General features: G+C 42.8%; 1 protein-coding gene across 3 annotated transcripts in view; it reads left to right on the forward strand.

The window, feature by feature from the left end:
• The window catches only part of ASB11 (ankyrin repeat and SOCS box containing 11, E3 ubiquitin protein ligase), a 15,433-nt gene extending 5,225 nt beyond the window's left edge, over nucleotides 1-10,208 (forward strand). For 2 of the 3 annotated variants that reach the window (XM_009993828.1, XM_009993830.1), the window contains exons 3-7: nucleotides 2,436-2,543; nucleotides 5,348-5,498; nucleotides 5,705-5,839; nucleotides 6,760-6,951; nucleotides 10,084-10,208. In XM_009993828.1, the coding sequence (XP_009992130.1) occupies nucleotides 2,436-2,543; nucleotides 5,348-5,498; nucleotides 5,705-5,839; nucleotides 6,760-6,951; nucleotides 10,084-10,208 (711 nt within the window). The remainder of the gene's footprint in view (nucleotides 1-2,435; nucleotides 2,544-5,347; nucleotides 5,499-5,704; nucleotides 5,840-6,759; nucleotides 6,952-10,083) is intronic. The other variant, XM_009993829.1, reaches the window with a different exon arrangement.
• Nucleotides 10,209-17,690: the final 7,482 nt, after the last annotated feature.

A 17,690-nucleotide genomic window follows, 5' to 3' on the forward strand; every position in this document is an offset into this window, starting at 1 on the left:
AATGGTGATGGTGGAGATCAGGCTATTGGGTGGAAATGAATGCCAATAGGCACTCAGGAACCTTGGCCAGCAATGCCCAGTACTGGTGACTGGAGCCGTGGCACAGCATGAACTGGAACAATTTTGTGCCTGACCTTGGAGCAACATCCCTGCAGAGAAGGAAGATCAAGATGTGGGAATACAGACAAGGGGAAGTGAGGGAATGAGTGTGTGTGGGGTGATCAAGCGAGATGAAAGACCTAATCTTGCTGGTTCTTAAATTAAAAAAAGCACCTGCCGTGGTCTATATCCTGTGGTGAGCTGGGAATTAATACTGCACACCAATATGATGTAGGTTCAGTCCAAGTTTATTTAGCTGTGTGCGGATTATATAGTCTCAGGACAGTGTGCAGGCTGTCCATCCAGCAAAGTAAAGCTCTTAGTTGGTTAATATACATTGTTCACGCATCCCCATTCCCCTTTTGATTGGTCACTACTTTAAGCTCTTTATCTGACTCCCTGATTACTACACATACCAGAGCCTCACTAGTTCCCATGAGAACGACCTTCCCTGTTCCTCCAGATGCCTGATGAAAACCATCTAAAGTTTCTCATAATCTTTCAGCACAGCCAGGGCCCCAACAAGCACCCATATCCACTATGGGTTGTCATTTATTTTATTTCTTCTGCAGCAGAAGAAAAACAATTTCTAGAATATATTTCTGGAAATGGCTTTTTATTATCTCAAGATTTTGTTGAAGCAACAACAAAATGCACCAGTATAGGCGAGGAGGTGATCTGCTAGAGAGCAGCTCTGTGGAGAAAGACTGTCAAGTCCTAGTAGACAACAAGTTATCTATGGGACAACAATGTGCCCTTGTGGCTAAGAAGGCAAATGGTATTTTGGGGCTCCATTAAGAGGAATGTCTCCAGCAGGTGGAGAGAGCTTCTCCTCCCCCTCTACTCGGCCCTGGTGAGACCTCACTTGGGGTATTGTGTCAAGTTCAGGGTTCCCCAGTTCAAGAGAGACAGGGATCTAGTTGAGGGAGCCCAACAGAGGGCTATGAGGATGATTAAGGGACTGGAACACCTGTCTTACAAGGAAGGGCTGAGAGCCCTGGGGCTTTTCAGTCTAGAGGGAGAAGACTGAGGGGGATCTAATTAATGTCTATAAATACATGAGGGCTGGGCATCAAGAAGGCAGGGACAAACTCTTTCCACTTGTGCCCTGTCATAGGATGAGGGGAAATGGATTCAAACTTGAGCACAGGAAGTTCCATCTCAACATGAGGAAGAACTTTACTGTGAGGGTTACAGAGCTCTGGAACAGACTGCCCAGAGAGGTTGTGGAGTCTCCTTCTCTGGAGACTTTGAGGACCTGTCTGGATGCCTTTCTGAGTGACCTGCCATAGTGTTTTTTTGGTCCTGCTCTGGCAGGGGGGTTGGATTCGATGATCTTTGGAGGTCCCTCCCAAGCCCTAATACTCTCTGATTCTGTGACCAGTGGCAGTGTTACATTGCTCACGAATACTTATTTCTGCACAAGGCGTTTGCTCCTGTGTGCCAAAAAAAGTGCATTGCTGCCATCTTCTGATCTGCCGGGCTTATAGCACGTAAGGTAGAGACCAGCTGTGTTACAAAATACAAGACCTCAAGTGGAAAATTGAACTGCTTCCAGGTCTGTTCTCACAAATGGTTGTGAAATCTTACCAGGAGATTTAGCTGCCTTCTGAAGAAAACACATAATTTTTTTGCTTCCTCCTTTGTGTTTGTGTCTGGTTTCCATTTGGGCAGGAGCAGGTGTAAGAACTGTCATTTAGGCAAATGCCTGTAATGAGGCATTTTTAAAAAATCACATTTCTTTCCTTCCCAAAGTAAAATGTTCCCTGGGTGATCACATAAGAGGCCTCCCAGGTACCTAATGAAACATACTGGGCAGCCCATATGGTCATTGGAAGTATGTTTAGGACACAGCTTATCTGATGAACTATAAGCAACTGCTTTAGCATGGGATAAGTCATATCCCAGGGGTGCCTTATTCTCCCTCCTGAAGGAGCAGAGGCCTCTATCTGAGCTGCAGGTACCTGTGCCAGAGGTGTTCCCATTCAGGGAGGTGAATCCCACCAGCTTCTGGTGCTGCTCTTATTGAGAAGTTAATATCACCCTTGTAAGACAAAGAATTGTAACATCTTTCCTGTGACTGACCATGCACTGTAAAGAACTAGAAATAGGAGACAGTGTGTCCTTGCTTCATCTTTAACCCTATCACCAGCTCCTGTCTTTGGGGATTAGCATGGGAGCACCGGACAGCATTAACCCAACCCATGCATCTTCCCTGGACACTCACCCAGCACTGTGGCTCCCATCTAACCACCCTTTGTGCCTGTGCTGGCCCTGGGGGGGTCTGCATGGTTCAGGTAGGGCTTTCCCCTCACGCCCCTTGCCCTGCTTTGCAGGGTTTCAATGTGAACCTGGTGACAACGGACCGTGTGTCGGCCCTCCACGAGGCCTGCCTGGGTGGCCACGTCGCCTGTGCAAAGGTGCTGCTGGAGAACGGTGCGCAGGTGAGTCCTGGGGAAGCTGGCAGGGACACAGGTGCCTGGAGCAGGGGTGGTCCCTGCATCGGTGAGGATGTTGGACGGGCTGCCCACGGAGCAGGGCCAGGCCGCAGGTGGGCAGGAACATCTTGGACAGAAATGGGGGAAAATAGAACAGTACTCTTCTTCCATGTGTGATGGGTTTGCTCTTCCCCCTGTGACTGCTTGAGTCACCCCATTATTCCATTTTTCCACTGTATGGGAAACAGAGTCATGATTGATGGGAATTGAATGAGAGATAATAGGTGAAAACAAACTTCAAGAAAATTAGATTTCCCCCCAGTAATGATCACTGGAATTGCCTCTAGTTTTCTGTTGCATGGTTTGGGAGTCTCATGTAAGTAAAAATGAATGTGCTTAAAGCAATGAAAAAAATGTATCTGTTAATTAAACAACACTTTTCCCAACTACACCTATGGTAGAATACATGTTAAAAATACAGGAATGAAATATAAAGAATAGATTTTATTCAGCTGGGTTTTCAAGTACAATTTATATGACAGCAAACTGAGCAATATCAGAACAGAAAAACAAGCTAACAAATGCATTTTCTTTTGCAGAGCATAACTTTTAAACTGTACACCAGTCTTCAGTCCCTTAGAAAGATTAAAGGAAAAAGCCTTTCTGCTCAGTTTTATTTGATTTTGGCATATTGATGGTATTGCCTTTTTATAACACAGAGAATAATTCCTGAACTACCAGTTGCTTTCCTAAGAAATCAGCCTATTCCTGGTATAATATATAGCTCCAATGTGTTTTGGTTTTTCCTCTGCTCTCTCATCATAAATGAATTCAACAGGCTGTCTAGCTTCTGGGAGAAACTGACATTGTGCTGATTTCTTTTATTACTTCTTTATTTCCTTTTTATACTGAACCATTTACCCCACAACAGCTGTCTTTCCTCTTTTACCAGTTAAACCAATGCCCAGTGGAGAAGAAAAGCAAAGAAGTAGCTTTTCAACTTTTCTTCTTAACTTACCTCCTTGCTCACCCTGTTATGAAATTATGGTGATAGACCCCCAGCACCTGCAGCAGCTCCAGCCACATGTGCCTGATGAGACCAGGGGGGAGGTGGGCAGCAGTGCTGGGTCACAGGGCTGCAGCCTGTAATCTGTCTGACATACAGATGCTTCCACGTTATATCTCTTTCTTTTTGTTGTTTTAGAAGCTGTGCAGGATGAGAGGTGATTTACCTCAGCAATTAGTAGGACAGGAGGAAGATTAAGGAATAGGCTGGGATCTGTCATGATGATGTCTTAGTGGGAGCCTTCCAATTTTAGGAAGAGCAAGCTGCATTTTGGGCTCCAAAAGCTGAGCAGACAGATGTCCCCCATGGTACCTGGTATGTCCCCACATCATGCCAGTTTGCCCATCTTCTGGCCCTGTCATTTTCCAGCCAAGTCTGTTCCCCCCAGCTGGTTTTCCATGAAGGTGAGCAGGCAGGGGCAGCACCAATGAGAGGCACCTCCTCCAGTGTACCTGCCTAATCTGCAAGTGCAGCTTCACGTGGAGGAGCGTGGTCTTGCCCTGGCTGCTGCATGTTGGAGCCTGCTGAAGAGAGCAAAAACTGAAACATTGGAAATGACAAGGACCAGCTTGTAATGGTGGGAAAAGCACCTTGTCAGAAAAGATGTTAACTCATCCAGCATCATGAACACATCTGCAGTTCAAATGAACAAGGACAATTCTAGGAAGGTACCAAAAGCAGGTAGTTCGCTGCTGAACTACCCAGGATAAATCAATAGGTTCTTAAACTTCACTGCCTTTCTCTACTTTAAAGGCAAAATATCTTGGTAGTTAAATTGTGTGAGCTGAAGTATTTCTACCCTTGTGCTCAGCCCCCTTTGTGATGCAGCTCCTTTGTTTGCACTGGCAGCAAAGACCTCCAACTGCCCTGGTGGTCCAGGTCTTCTCCAGCCTTTCCTCTCCCATCTCTTTCCTTCTCTCCTTGATTTAGAAACTGCACAATTGGCCATGTCTTTGCATAATCCACAGAATGTCACAGAATCAAAGGTGTGTAGATGTGCTGCATAAAGTGCCTCTGAGGGCTTGCTACATAGGTAAACATGGCAGCTCCAGTTCTGTGCCAAGCACACAGCAGGGATTGTGCTGTTCCAACAGTGAGTGAAGGGGATTGGTTCTTACTAGGCCTTTATATTGAAGGTTGAGGAAGGAAATTCTTTCTCTCTTACTTGCACACACATGCACACACATGCATATGAACACAAACTCTTTAAAGCTCCTTTTCTGTTTGGCATGAAGACTACGTTTCCACCTTTTTTCTTTTTTTTTTTCTGGAATGTGTTTTCGGGTGAAAATATTAAACACGATGTAAACTTTTTCATTTTAAAAGCAAAGCCATTTTAATCTCAGTGTATTCTGGCTTTGGGTTGGTGCACACTAGGCAGTCATGAAGATATTCAAGTTCTCCACATAAAAAAAAAACACCAAAAAAAACCCCCTGCGTTTTCTGAGCAACTCTAAAGGGAGTATTCATAGCAGGCAATGTATTCAAAGCAGGCTTTATGGCACAAGCTGTCTGGGATAGAGAATGCTGCTTTATGGCACAAGCTGTCTGGGATAGAGAACCTCAAAGGAGAATTTTACGTATGTTGTGCCACCACAAATAACTCCAACTTATTGAGAAAATAAATTGTGAAATTAAACAAGACAAGTGTCTTTTACTCTTGCTTTCCTGGTGTGCTCATGAGATAGGCTACAAAGGTGTTCCTCTTACATTGGATTATCCTGAGTGTGTCTTGCTGTTCCAGGTCAATGCAGTCACCATCGATGGGATCACTCCTCTGTTTAACGCCTGCTGCAGCGGCAGCGTGGCCTGTGTCAACATGCTGCTTGAATTTGGAGCTGATCCACAGCTCAGGAACCACCTCGCTTCGCCCATTCACGAAGCAGTCAAGAGAGGTAACCTTCAGGCTGTGAGTGAAGCTAACAACAATTAAGTGAGAAGTACATGTTCTATTGATGTCCAAATATTTTTCAAAAAGCCCAACTTGTCCATACTGGTACAGACATATAGGCTTGGCTTATTCCCAACTCCTGTGCCTCATTGGTTATATCTGGGTGTATTCTGCTCTGCAGCACTTCAGTGACAGCTCTTCCCTCCACAGGTCACAGGGAGTGCATGGAGATTCTTCTGGCCCATGAGGTGGACATTGACCAAGAAGACCTGCAACTTGGGACCCCGCTCTATGTGGCTTGCATGTACCAGAGGACAGACTGTGTCAAGAAGCTTTTGGAGCTAGGTATACCTGGAAAAGGGGCTGGGTGAGAGCTGTGGTAGTGTGAGCCAGGGCTGCTGGTCTCTCTGTGCTGCCTCTCAACTCAAAACATCATGTGTTATTTCCACAAGAGATTTTTGGGCAGCTTGAGTCTCTGAGACTTGTTTGAGGCTATTAAAAAAACTCACCTGCATTCAGGAAGAATTTATGATTTCCTGAATAAAAAAGCTGTAATTACAGATACCTCCCTGAGACTGTCTGAATGCAAAAATAAAATACTTTTAGTTTTCTAGAATGGTAACAGGAAGCACAGGCTAATATTAGTGACCAAAATCAACTGTTGATTATGATAAACTGCCATGCTAAGCATTCACTTCACCTGCTTCTCAGTGGATGATGAAGAAAACAGCAGTAAAGATGCCTGAAAAAGTAATCTTTGCAGATCCAGGCACAGCCTATGAGCTAGCATAAATTTTTGCTGTCAGTGTATATTAGCTGACTTACACCTGCAAGAAGTGTGGCCCTTCTGTGTCTCAAAAGCCCAGGGCAAGCTCTTGATTGCTCTGCTCCCAGAGTTCCTGAAATGAGGTACCTAAAGGATCTTCTCTTTTTCCCCTGCTTATTAAATAACATAATATATGTTAGATTTTAGGTTATTAACCAATTCACTGAGCATTTGATAGGCTTTGAACATCTATCGGAGTGAAGGTCACGCTTCTCAGTTCTGTCCATCACAGACAGGATGAGGATCAGAGGATATTTATGCAGCAGGCATTTGACCCGCTGAGTTTTGCACTGCTGCTCTTGACAGAAATGAGAGAGGCCTGGGTCCCATCCAGCCCCTTTATTTATTAAGGCTACTGGTGGAAACCAGCCTATGTCATGCTGGTTTGGACAGTTCCTGCTTCCTCCCAGGTCTCACCACGCACTCTCTTTCACTCAAGGAGCCAACGTTAATGTGGGGAAGCGATTAGATACCCCCCTTCATGCAGCAGCAAGGAAATCCAGCGTGGAGATAGTTGTCTTGCTGACAGACTATGGTGCTAACCCAAAATGCAGAAATGCTGAATTCAAGTGTGCCCTGGATCTTGCCGTACCCAACAGCAAAGTAGAGCAGGCACTTCTGCTTCGGGAAGGTAATGGTCTCCTTTCTTCTTCTCTTTTTTGAGTGTTTATTTCCTTTATATAAGTACTTTTTATCAACTGCTTTTAAACATAGTACTCTATATAAGTTCTCTTACCTTCTCTACTGAGTTCAAGCCTGCAACACATCACACAGAAAAGAGTAAGGGGTATCTATTTTGTTCCTGTATCTGCCACCAAGTGTTAAGGATTTAGTAGGTAAATGGGTGAGTTGTTAGTTGTTCTATCCTTTTGTTTCCCATCTACTGAAGGAAAATGATACGTTTACCTATCTGGACTCTAAGGGCTAAGGATTAAAAGTTGCCGTGAGAGCTTATTAACTGATATTATAGTACCACCACCTATGTTCAACGTTTCATGGTCACTCCATGTTCTTCTTTTTGCCTAAAAAGCAACGTGAATGTATATGCCTTTGGTCACCAGGAGAAGGCAGAGCTAGAACCAGCTGGTTCCATGTGGTTCCTGGGGCCACATTTCCAGCACAAACCAGCAGTGTCCTTTGCAGTTTACTTTCTGCCTCTCTACAATATTTTGGACTATCTTTCCAGTCTACTGGAAGAAACTTCTGAGCAGAAATTAATCTAGATCCTCTTGTGCCACTTTCACTTGCACCACACACAACTGGAACTTGATGGATCCAATAGTGATATTCCCGCAGCATGGATGCAGTGAATTAAATCCCAACCCCATCCTCTAACCTCTATGTTTCCCAGCTTGCTGGTACACTCTTAGTTGACCTATGCCCGCTGGGGCTGTGCTTGCACAGGGGGTGAAAGCTGCTTCTCCAGGCGGGCAGCTTGCCCACCCTCCCAAGTCTGCTCACTCCTCACCAAGGAGCGAAATATGATGTGCATAGAGAGCCTTTTTCTAGCTGCAAAATAGCTCTTGGATGGTAAGTTAATATTGTCAATACTGTGCATAGGCTTTGTGCTTGCCCTCCACACACTGCTAGGTTTTACAGAGGAAATGAAACATCGGCTTAATATGCTTCTGTCCTGCTCCCTTTCTCCATGGCTTTTCATGCAGAGCTTTAATTTGTCATGTCTAAAACCTTCTGGAAGGACTTTTGCTTGAATGCTTCTCACCTCTTGTGATTTCTGTCTTCATATTTGAGATGCTCAGACCTCAGCAATGGAATGCTGTGTGAGAAAAGGCAATGCTTTCAGCTGTCTGCTCCAGTTGCCCTGTGTGACTGAAAGTTTATGTAGAGAAGGAAATAGTCCAATATTAATAATTTTCTCTTCCTGAACCTTCATTTTGGTTTCAGCTTTCAGCTTGTCACCCTCTCCTTCCTTGCAGTCAGAGAGACTATAGGGGTGCTTCAGCTCTTGCCAGCTCTCCACTTTTCAGAAATAAAGTTTTCTCAGTTTTCTCACCTTTCCCTTCCATCCTGCTTTCAGATACTTTGCCGTATATAGCATCTACAGCTTCCTTTATAACCTACTTCTTTTGTGTTTTCTGAGGTCCTTCAGCATGAAATAAGGACCACAGAGACCTATTTTGAAGAGTTTTCTTTATACTCCTTGGCTTTTCTGCTGTGGTTACTTAGATGGCTCCTTTTAACTGCTCGTCTTCCTGTGAAATGTAGGATGTTTCTGCTTTCCTAACTGCTTTGGGAGATAGTAGCTTCTTTCTTCACTTCCAGTGACAGTGGTACAAATGCTCTTTTCTAAATATCCCATCTTTTTCTATTAATTTCTTTTCAAAGGAGCATTATCAGCCTGTTTAGGCTCCTAAATTTTCCTGTAGGAAAAGCACAGATTATGAAGCTTATTTGGAAGATATAAGAACAGGCTTTTAAGCATACATCCCTATCCCTTGCTTGCCAAACACTGTTGTGATTGCTACTGTTTGGCCATAAACCAGAGGGGCAGGGCTGAGCCAGGGCTTGAAAACTAAGCACCTCTGAGCAGGAATAAAGATTCAACCTGGTGCAGCTCCAGAAAGAGGAAAGCGAAGAGGGGGCAGGGACATGTTCATTAGCAAGTTGCATTTATACATGCAAGCATGTTATGATGGAAACAACGGACCCTCACTTCCAGTGGGTTGGTGCCTGGTGTGCCTCTCACCTGACCCCTAGGGGGGTGGGTTGGGGGCACCTGCCTTGTCATCCCACGAGGAAGCCACCAGGGCAGCAGCATAGTGTTCAGTGCCCAAGCCAGTTTCACCGATGCCTCTATGAGACCACCAACATCTTTCCTAGCAGTGGACTCTCCCTGTTTAACAAGAGTTTTTCATATGTGGCAACATTTCCCTCAAGTCAAGGGAAGGGCAAATAGGTCTCTCTTCTTTTTATTTGTGTCTCTTTTAAAATTATTTTTACAATTTTTTAATCCTGGGTGCCTTTTTGCACAAAACTTTTAAGGACTTTCTATCTTCAAGATGTTTTCCTGTCTTCCAGTACCTGAAGGGGGCCTACAAGAAAGCTAGGGAGGGACTTTTTATAAGGGCATGTAGTGATAAAACATGGAATAGTGGTTTCAAAATGAAAGAGGGCAGATTTTTATTAGACATTAGGAAGAAATTCTTCACTATGAAAGTGGTGAGACAGTGGAACAGGTTTCCCAGTGAGGTTGTGGCTGCCCCCTCCCTGGAAGTGTTCAAGGCCAGGTTGGATGGGGCTTTGAGCATCCTGGTCTGGTGGCAGATGTTCCTGCCCATGCAGGAGAGTCGAAACTAGGTGACAAGGTCTCTTCCAACTCAAAACATTCTGTGATTCTATGGTTCTATGTTATCCACCTTATTATGGTAGGTCTACACTGAGCATCTCTGGAGCACCCTATAATCCCTCTTGTCTTTTCTCATAACACTGCTGGGAGCTGTCTTTTTTCCTGAGCAAGGGCTATGCATCCTGGTGCTCCCTCTTCAGTGCAGAACCCTTTATGGTGTTTTAAGCAGCTGTTCAAGAAAAGATGTAGAAAAGCCTAGCCGTGCATGCAGGAAAAGGTTTTTAGTGCTCATAGTTTTCAAATTGCTGAACCAATTTTGCCAACGTAAGTTCAACATGAACAATAATGCATTTAGCTGTCACTGACTTCAGCAAGTTGTTGTGTAGTACTTGATCTGGTTTGTAAATCTTGCTGATGTTTGTCACTTTCTCACTTTCTTACTTTCTTTTTTTCCAGGTCCAGCCAGCCTTGCCCAGCTGTGTCGTTTGTGTATCAGAAAGCATCTGGGTCGGTCATGCCTATATACAGTCCATAAGCTACACCTACCTGAGCCACTTGAGAACTTTCTCCTTTATCGTTAAGTCTGTGACTATCTTTAAAAAAAGAGGAACAAATGGTTGTTTACTCCAAAATGATATCAAAGAGAAAAACAAAGACATCACTTACTGTCTACTGTGCATACCAAATATCGGCTGCTATGTGACAGTGCAAATTGAAAACACCATTTCATAGACAGTGAATGGTCTTATAGATACAGTTCCCTCACAGTCTATTGTCACATCCACTCACGCCAGTCTGAGAAGTCGTATTACATGAAAAGCTCACTTAACATGATGCACGTGCTCACATCCACCCTCCCGCACAGTCACACGGAGAGATTTCCCCTGCATTTAGTGTCGTATTTATTCTGATATCATCTGTGCATCTTCTTCCTCTTGTCTATCCAGTCTCACTGACAGAATCAAGGTAGTAGCTGTTATTCTTCCACTAGAGTGAGAATGAAAGCCTTCAGTGCCCACTGTTAGCCATATTTAATTTATTGCAAGTCACTTGCCTACTTTGACTTTACAACCTCCACCTGTTTCCCATGGTCTAGTGGAGCTGTAGCAACTTCCAACAGGCTCTGGCTGGCCAGTCACTGTACGTCCCCTTGTCCTAAGCCCAGCTTCCCCCTGTGCTAACATATCTTGTCCTCTGAAGTGTGATTGACGTTACCAAGGCAGGTGTGCGGGTTTTGAGTAAGCATACAAAAATGTGTGACAGTCTTAAAAAATCTGTTATCTATTCTAAAAAAAAATAAATCCCTCCTAAGCTATGTCCCCTGAGATCTGACTGTATTTGTTAAGTGAATAATTTTTCGTAGCTGAATTCCAGGGCAGAACTGCAAATATTTTCACAGGCACAGTAGGTCAGCTTTCAATGTTTGTCCTTTGCAAGGTTTATAAATAAGCAAAGGAATGAGTTGCTGCTCTTCTTTTGGGCTTTGTGCGCTTTGGTGTTTCTCAAGATAAGTCCTTGGACTGCAGAGAAAGAGAGAAGCAGGGCTCCTAAAGGTGGTTGAGCTTCACTAGAATGTTCTCTTTGATGGGTATTGGTCACCAGAAAGGGCACTTTACAGGCTTGTCTTTTCTCTTATCCCTACTCTGAAGATTTTCATCACCTTCCTGTGAGAAGGGATTTTTAGAGGGTAATTACTTTGTCCGTTGTGGTATTAGTTTAAATATTGTCAGGGCTAGTAGCTTGGATACAGCAGAGCTAAAAATGTTCACCTCTTTGAGTTGAGAAATGTGGGATTCAGTGTCTGGTGCGATGCCTGTGTGGTTCTGTAAAGGTCTTTTTTTTTCTGTATTTTTCCTTGAAGGTTGTTCTGAAGGGAGAAATGTTTATTCAGACCTAATTTTTATAAACTTCTGCCATAAGATGGTAAATGGTGTCTCACTACTTGCAGTAAATAGAAAGTAGAGGTAAAAGGAGAGTCTGTCTCCACTTAGCTTAACTTCAGAGCTCTGAGAGACTGATGACACATTTGCAGGCTAGAAGATGAAGTGGTTTTGTTATGAGCTATGCATGGTGGTACCAGTTTTTACTACCCACACATCTCGAGTCAGAGGGAACTGGCTTGCTGGAGCCTGACTAACAGGAGCCTGACTTCCAGCAGCCTTTGAGCTCCTCTCCCTGCTCCTGCAGCACCAGCTTCTCCAGTTGGATGCTAATTTCACCATGACAGTTTCCCTCTCTGTGACATAGGTCTAAAATTCCCCATATTTTTCTTACCATTAATTCAGCACAAATAAGATAAATCGTGCTCTCAACAGTACATGAGGCTGGTCCTGCAATGTTACCACCAAAAATTAATGTAGTTTTAAGCCCACATTTGCACATATTGAATTCTACCCAACGGCAAGACCTATTGCCCATAAAGTTGTCAGTGACATGAATGACCTTGTATAATACAGTATATAGTGAATCTCAGATATTTGAAGTCTAAATTCTCAAGAGCCTCTGAAAATCAAATACTATCAAGAGAGAAATATCTGTATTAATCTGACGTCAGCAGATCTTAGCTTTCCTGCCAACTCACCTACTCTGTTTATAAGGTGGCAGTCAGAGTACCATCTGCTATCTAGAGAGACAGCCTCAGCTGTGTGGGTTGTCAGACTTGCACTGCAATCAAGGAGTTGTGGCAATTTATGGGATCTATTTCAAAATGTGTAATGCAGAATTGATTTCCTACTGCGATCAGCAATGAAAGCAGTATTTCACTTGCACAGGATTTTAAATTGAAAAAAATGTATTTTTATTAAGGAAATGCAGGGTTTATTCAACCTCTCAGAAAGGTTTATGCTAGGAAACAGCAGAAGCTGTCCTATATTTATTGCTGATATTAGCTTCCCATAAAAAATCACCTCATCTTAACTTCCTCCTACAGGCGTAATTCTTCCTGAAATTCTGTATCTCAGAGAGTCTAGAGGGAACAGAGCCTTAATAAATCAGAATAGAAGCTCAGAAATCCTGGCATTGACATTTCATTAGAAACTCTACCTAAACCTTCTTGCTCTTATCTCAAAAGATTAAGTTACTTATTTAATTTTCATTGGCTATGCTTTTTGTTGTAACAACATATGGAAATATTACTGAGGAAATAGCTGGAGGAGGTATTACATTTTTTTACAAATATGTCATCTCATGTGAGGATAGGGGAGGACTGGGACAATTTTCTGGGAGACTACAGAATCTTGTTAGTGATTTTTCAGAATGAGTTTGAAAAACATTCATCAGATGGGGATACAGCTGCTTTTCCTCAGGCAGGAGACAGGTTAACTAATCTCAAAATGTCACTTTCCCTCAAAATGAGTGGCCTCTTCTCTGTCATTCTATGATCGTTGACAGAAACCAGTTACTGGGGTAAAATATGGTTTACCTGGGAATACAGACATTTTCCTGTGCTACAATATCCATTACTATACCACATCTGTGTGACTTTACAATTAACAACTGCCCATACTATCTGCCTCAGTGGAAAAGTGCTGTATAAACCAAAAGAGATAATTACACAATATCCTGACCACTGAAAACATATTTCTGAACCACAGTCACTTCCTGACACTAAATACAGGCCCTGATTGGCAGCATAAAGTGCAAGCAAGCTTGGACTACAGATGTTTGCTCACCATAAAGTCCTCGGTCCTGAGTGTATTGTTCAGAAGTGGCTTAAACAGGTTACGGATGTGCCATAAAAACCCAGAAGACTCCCTTTTATAATTCTCAACCTGTTGAGCCACTTTTCAGTTTTCTTATCCACCCAGTATGACAGATCCAGTATGGACTCAGAAATGCCAGGGATGAGGACCTCACAGATCTCAATCTAATCAGATGGTGACTTCAAGCCACCATTCATTACTTGGTGTATCTCTATCTTTACTCATGATCCAAAGCAAAAGAAAATTAAATGGGCATTGTATCAGCTCAGTCTTTATCTTTAAAACAAGCAATCTTCATATCAATATTCTCTCTACCAGTAGATGCATTCCCATGACTCCAAACATCTCTGATTTTTAATTTTTTTTTCCCCACTGTACCTTTTCTCACACCACTAAGCTTGTGTTCATAAACTTGTCTTTCCTGATCATCTTTCTCCTGGTTCTTCAGTTTGTGTGAATTTATAGAAACAGTCGTTGCTGTGCTCTTCTTGTCCCCTTCTTCCTAGTTCAGCACCCTGGCTCAAAATCTGGCTCCACAGGTTTCCTTGTATCTTGAGAGCTCTTTTTCCCAGAGGCTCATGTGCAAGCAGTCTGGCCAATGGGCTACCTCCTCAGGGATGTAAAACAGTGAAAATAAATAGATCAATGCATTTTGAAAGGGTTTAAAGAATGTTTCTCATGGTAGGTATGAAAAGAAAAATTACTTTCTAATTTGGCCTCTAAAAGATCCCTGTTTTGGTCATCTGACCAACCTGTTAGCTTCAAGCTGCTTCCAGGAAATCCTCTCTCAGTTTTTCATAGCAGATGTCCCTGGTTTTCTGGCTGCACAACTGAATCTCCCATTCAAAGAGTGAAAATGAAAAGGCAGGTGAATGCTAAGCAGGGGAAACTTGAGATTGTACTGTAGGAACCTAAATTCCCCATGTCTGCCTTCAGGTGCACCTTCCTGGGAGGATGCAGGCTCTGAGGGAGGCTGTCCATCCCGCTGTCCATCTGCATGCTCCTTCTTCTTGACAGGGGCCATGCCCATACCACGTTGGATGGGGGCTGGGGGCTCATCTCCTCCCAACTCTGTCTTCCCTCATGGAACTCAAGCTTTGCCCACATTCACTTCATGGTATTTAGACTTCTTCTCACCCTCCATACGAAAAACTAACATTGTGCTGCCCCCGTGCCACCCCTGGTGAATGGAGGCAGCCCTTCTCTGTGCCATTTGCTGTGTCCTCTGCTTGCTGTCTACTCTGCAGGGTGGGAGGCTCAGGGGCTGCCTGACACCTTTCTGGCCCAAACCTGATCTCTGTCTCCTGCAGTACAACCCTGCTCTTGGCATTTATCAGACCTCCAGTCCTTATTGGGTTGAAAAATCTTGTGGTATGTCCCAGCAGGGCATTAGGCAAGACTAATGAAAATTAAAACACATTCACTAGTTTTTACTGAAAAATCTGGTTGGTCTATATGCTGGTTTGACAGTTCATGATGCCTTTGTGCCTTTGTTTTTTTCAGAAATTAACTTTTCCATATGCCAATTGCTCCTCACTGTGATTTTTTTAATGTTCTTCAAGACATGTATGGTATGTTAATGTCAAATATAGATTAATTCACACAGACCTTCTGTTTAATTTGTTTTCTATTTCTTGACTATCCTGTTATCCTTGAATTTTATACCATTTGTAGAAACTCATTAGGCACATTGCAAGCAAATGGAACGCTATGTCATGTTTGGAACTGAAATATCTTCCATAAAAGACACCAAAAATTGTGGAAGAAGGCACCATTTGTGTGTTCAGTTGAGAATAACATCTGGAAGGGAAGAGAGAGAAGAATTAGCAGAGCATTTCATTCTAGAATTCTGTTTAACAAGTCAGCCAAAGCAACACATTAGTAAGCAAACTACTGCAATTAATGTGTATACTTACAAGCCACGGAAAAAGTTTCTGTGAAGGACATTGAAGATATTTTTCAGTGCATTAAAGTTTTACAGCCAGAACTTTTATTCACAGAAATCAGAAAAAAAACCCCAAACAACAACTATTGTAGGTGCCAAAACCCAGCAGATAGAGCAATTTCTGACATTATGCACGTTGTCTAGGGTATTATCTTCTACAAGTTTGGGTTACCAGATTCACAAATGCTAACTTGGTTCACTTTCACTGAGTTGCAAAACTGAAGTCTGAGAAATACAATTATGTTCCAACTAATGTCAAAAAGTAAAGTGATTTTTGTATTGATGGTAACAAGATATTTAATGCACTTAGCTACAAGATGCACTAAACTGTGGAGAGTTAGAACAGGGGGGAAAAAATGCTACTCCCAAACCAGTGTTTGTGGGGAAAGGAAGATTTGTGTTTAAACCCCCCCTTTTTTTTTTTTTTTTTTTTTTGGAAATAACCTAATGGAATAATATACTGGGTTTTCTAGTTTTGTCCTTTCCCCCAGATGCAGAGTTTCAGTGGCAATGATCTGAAGAAGATGGCAGAAGACACATACTGCCCTTGAATAGCTTTTCAGGCCTGGAGGCTGTGGCTGTTCCATCTGATCTTTGCTGTACCTCAAGCACAGGACCTCACCCAGTGACTGCACTAACCAGGACCATGCTTTGGGCTACAGCATGTTTTACAAAACGTGGAGGTCAAGCAGGCTCTCTTGCCCAGCCAGCTTCCAGGTTGGTGTCCAGGAGGTGGTGGGGTGGGGGTTTGCCTTCTCCTACCCGTAGGTCGGCTCTTGCTCAAAGCCAGACCTTGCTGCCTCTGCCAGCAGGATGGTGTGCCGTGCCAGGGGGTGGTGCCAGCCCAAAGCCCCCTGAGTTAGCACCTGCGATTCTGAGTAACCTAAACTCATAGAAGATAAGATAAAAAATAAGACCAGTAGTGACAAAAAAATGCTATATTGACTATGTGCTGGCTTTTCTGGCATTTGGTAGGTAGGCGGATTTTCCAGCATCCTGCCGTGTTTCTGGCTGTGTGTTACCAGAAAACTACTAGCAGTATGTTTTTGTGGTGGATGGTTCATTTTCTGCCAGGTCTACATGCTGGTTATAGATGTTAATGTTCTATGACAGTGTAGAATTTAGAGAGGATGGGAAAGGAAATTTAAAGATTTACAGAGAGATGTATTCTAACACTTCTTTTTCTCTTCTATGAGTACTTATGAGTAAAATGTGCTTTTTTTTTTTTTTCAGGAAAATAGAAGAATTAAAAACCCCATAGGTCTTAGGACTGACTTACTCATTATATAATGTCCATGTTGTGCTCCACTAGCTTCACAAACATTAACCCCAACTTTTTTATCTTCTAGGGTGGTGAGGAACATTCATTACGCTTTTTATTTGGTGAAGGGAGATGTATGAACTTACTGAATCCCAAAGAAAGTTAGTCTAGAGCTTGGATGTTAAAAATCTTTGTTCTCTGCCCTTTTCTCACACTACATGCTGAATTAGTACCTGTTTTATTCTTGTCACACTGGACAAATGGTTATAGGTAGTGACAATGGCCCTGTGTTTCTTTGAAGACTGGTGTAGCAATCCTCATGAGGGTGATAGAATTTATTGACAATGGAAGCAAGGCAAGTTTTTCATATTTTATGCACTAACAAAAAAAACAAAGCAGGCCAACTGGTTATGGCAACTGTGAGAGAAGTATCAAATGAAGAATATTAATAGTAGTGTAACAATGGCTGAGGACAGGGAGGATGATGGGGGCACAGATCATGCAGTAACTAAACATTTCAGCAATTTACTGCATTCTCAAATATTAATTCAGGGTATAGATGTCCCCAAATATGTTTCAATGAACATACCCACTTCACAGATGGACCTTCAAGAATTGCAAACTGCCTAAAAGTCTTCTTCAAACTTTGCATAAACAAAACCACTACTATTCCTTTTTCATGCTGCTTCCATCACAATGTAAGCTGAAATACATTTAGGTACATGGACCCAGAGGCACATCCTTTGCGTATTATTTGTACCTCATTTTCCTGTAGAGAGATACTTCCTTTTCACAGTTTCAGAAGGTGAGTTTCTGCTCCCTGTAGCCTGAGATGAGACACTTAGGCTTTGTCCCAGCAACCTTGTGTCTTTCATCTCTTGAGTACCTGTCAAAGGCCACTCACCCCCAAATATCCTGTCACAAGCTGACACTAGAGTGAGGTCATTTTGGTCTGCTGCTTTTGCTTTCAGTGTCTCTACAGATTTACAGCAAGGCATATATGTGTATATGTATGAAATAATTATAATTCATATATATATATATGAAATATGGCATCCTGAGTAACTTCAATGACTGAGGAGTGAATTTTTTGGGATGGGGTTTTCCTAGACTACAGAGAAAACTTTCCTCTAATACAATGTCAACAAATGGTGCC

The sequence above is a fragment of the Chaetura pelagica genome, unplaced genomic scaffold (genome assembly GCF_000747805.2).
Source record: "Chaetura pelagica isolate M959 unplaced genomic scaffold, ChaPel_1.0 scaffold412, whole genome shotgun sequence".
Classification (NCBI taxonomy): Eukaryota; Metazoa; Chordata; class Aves; order Apodiformes; family Apodidae; genus Chaetura; species Chaetura pelagica.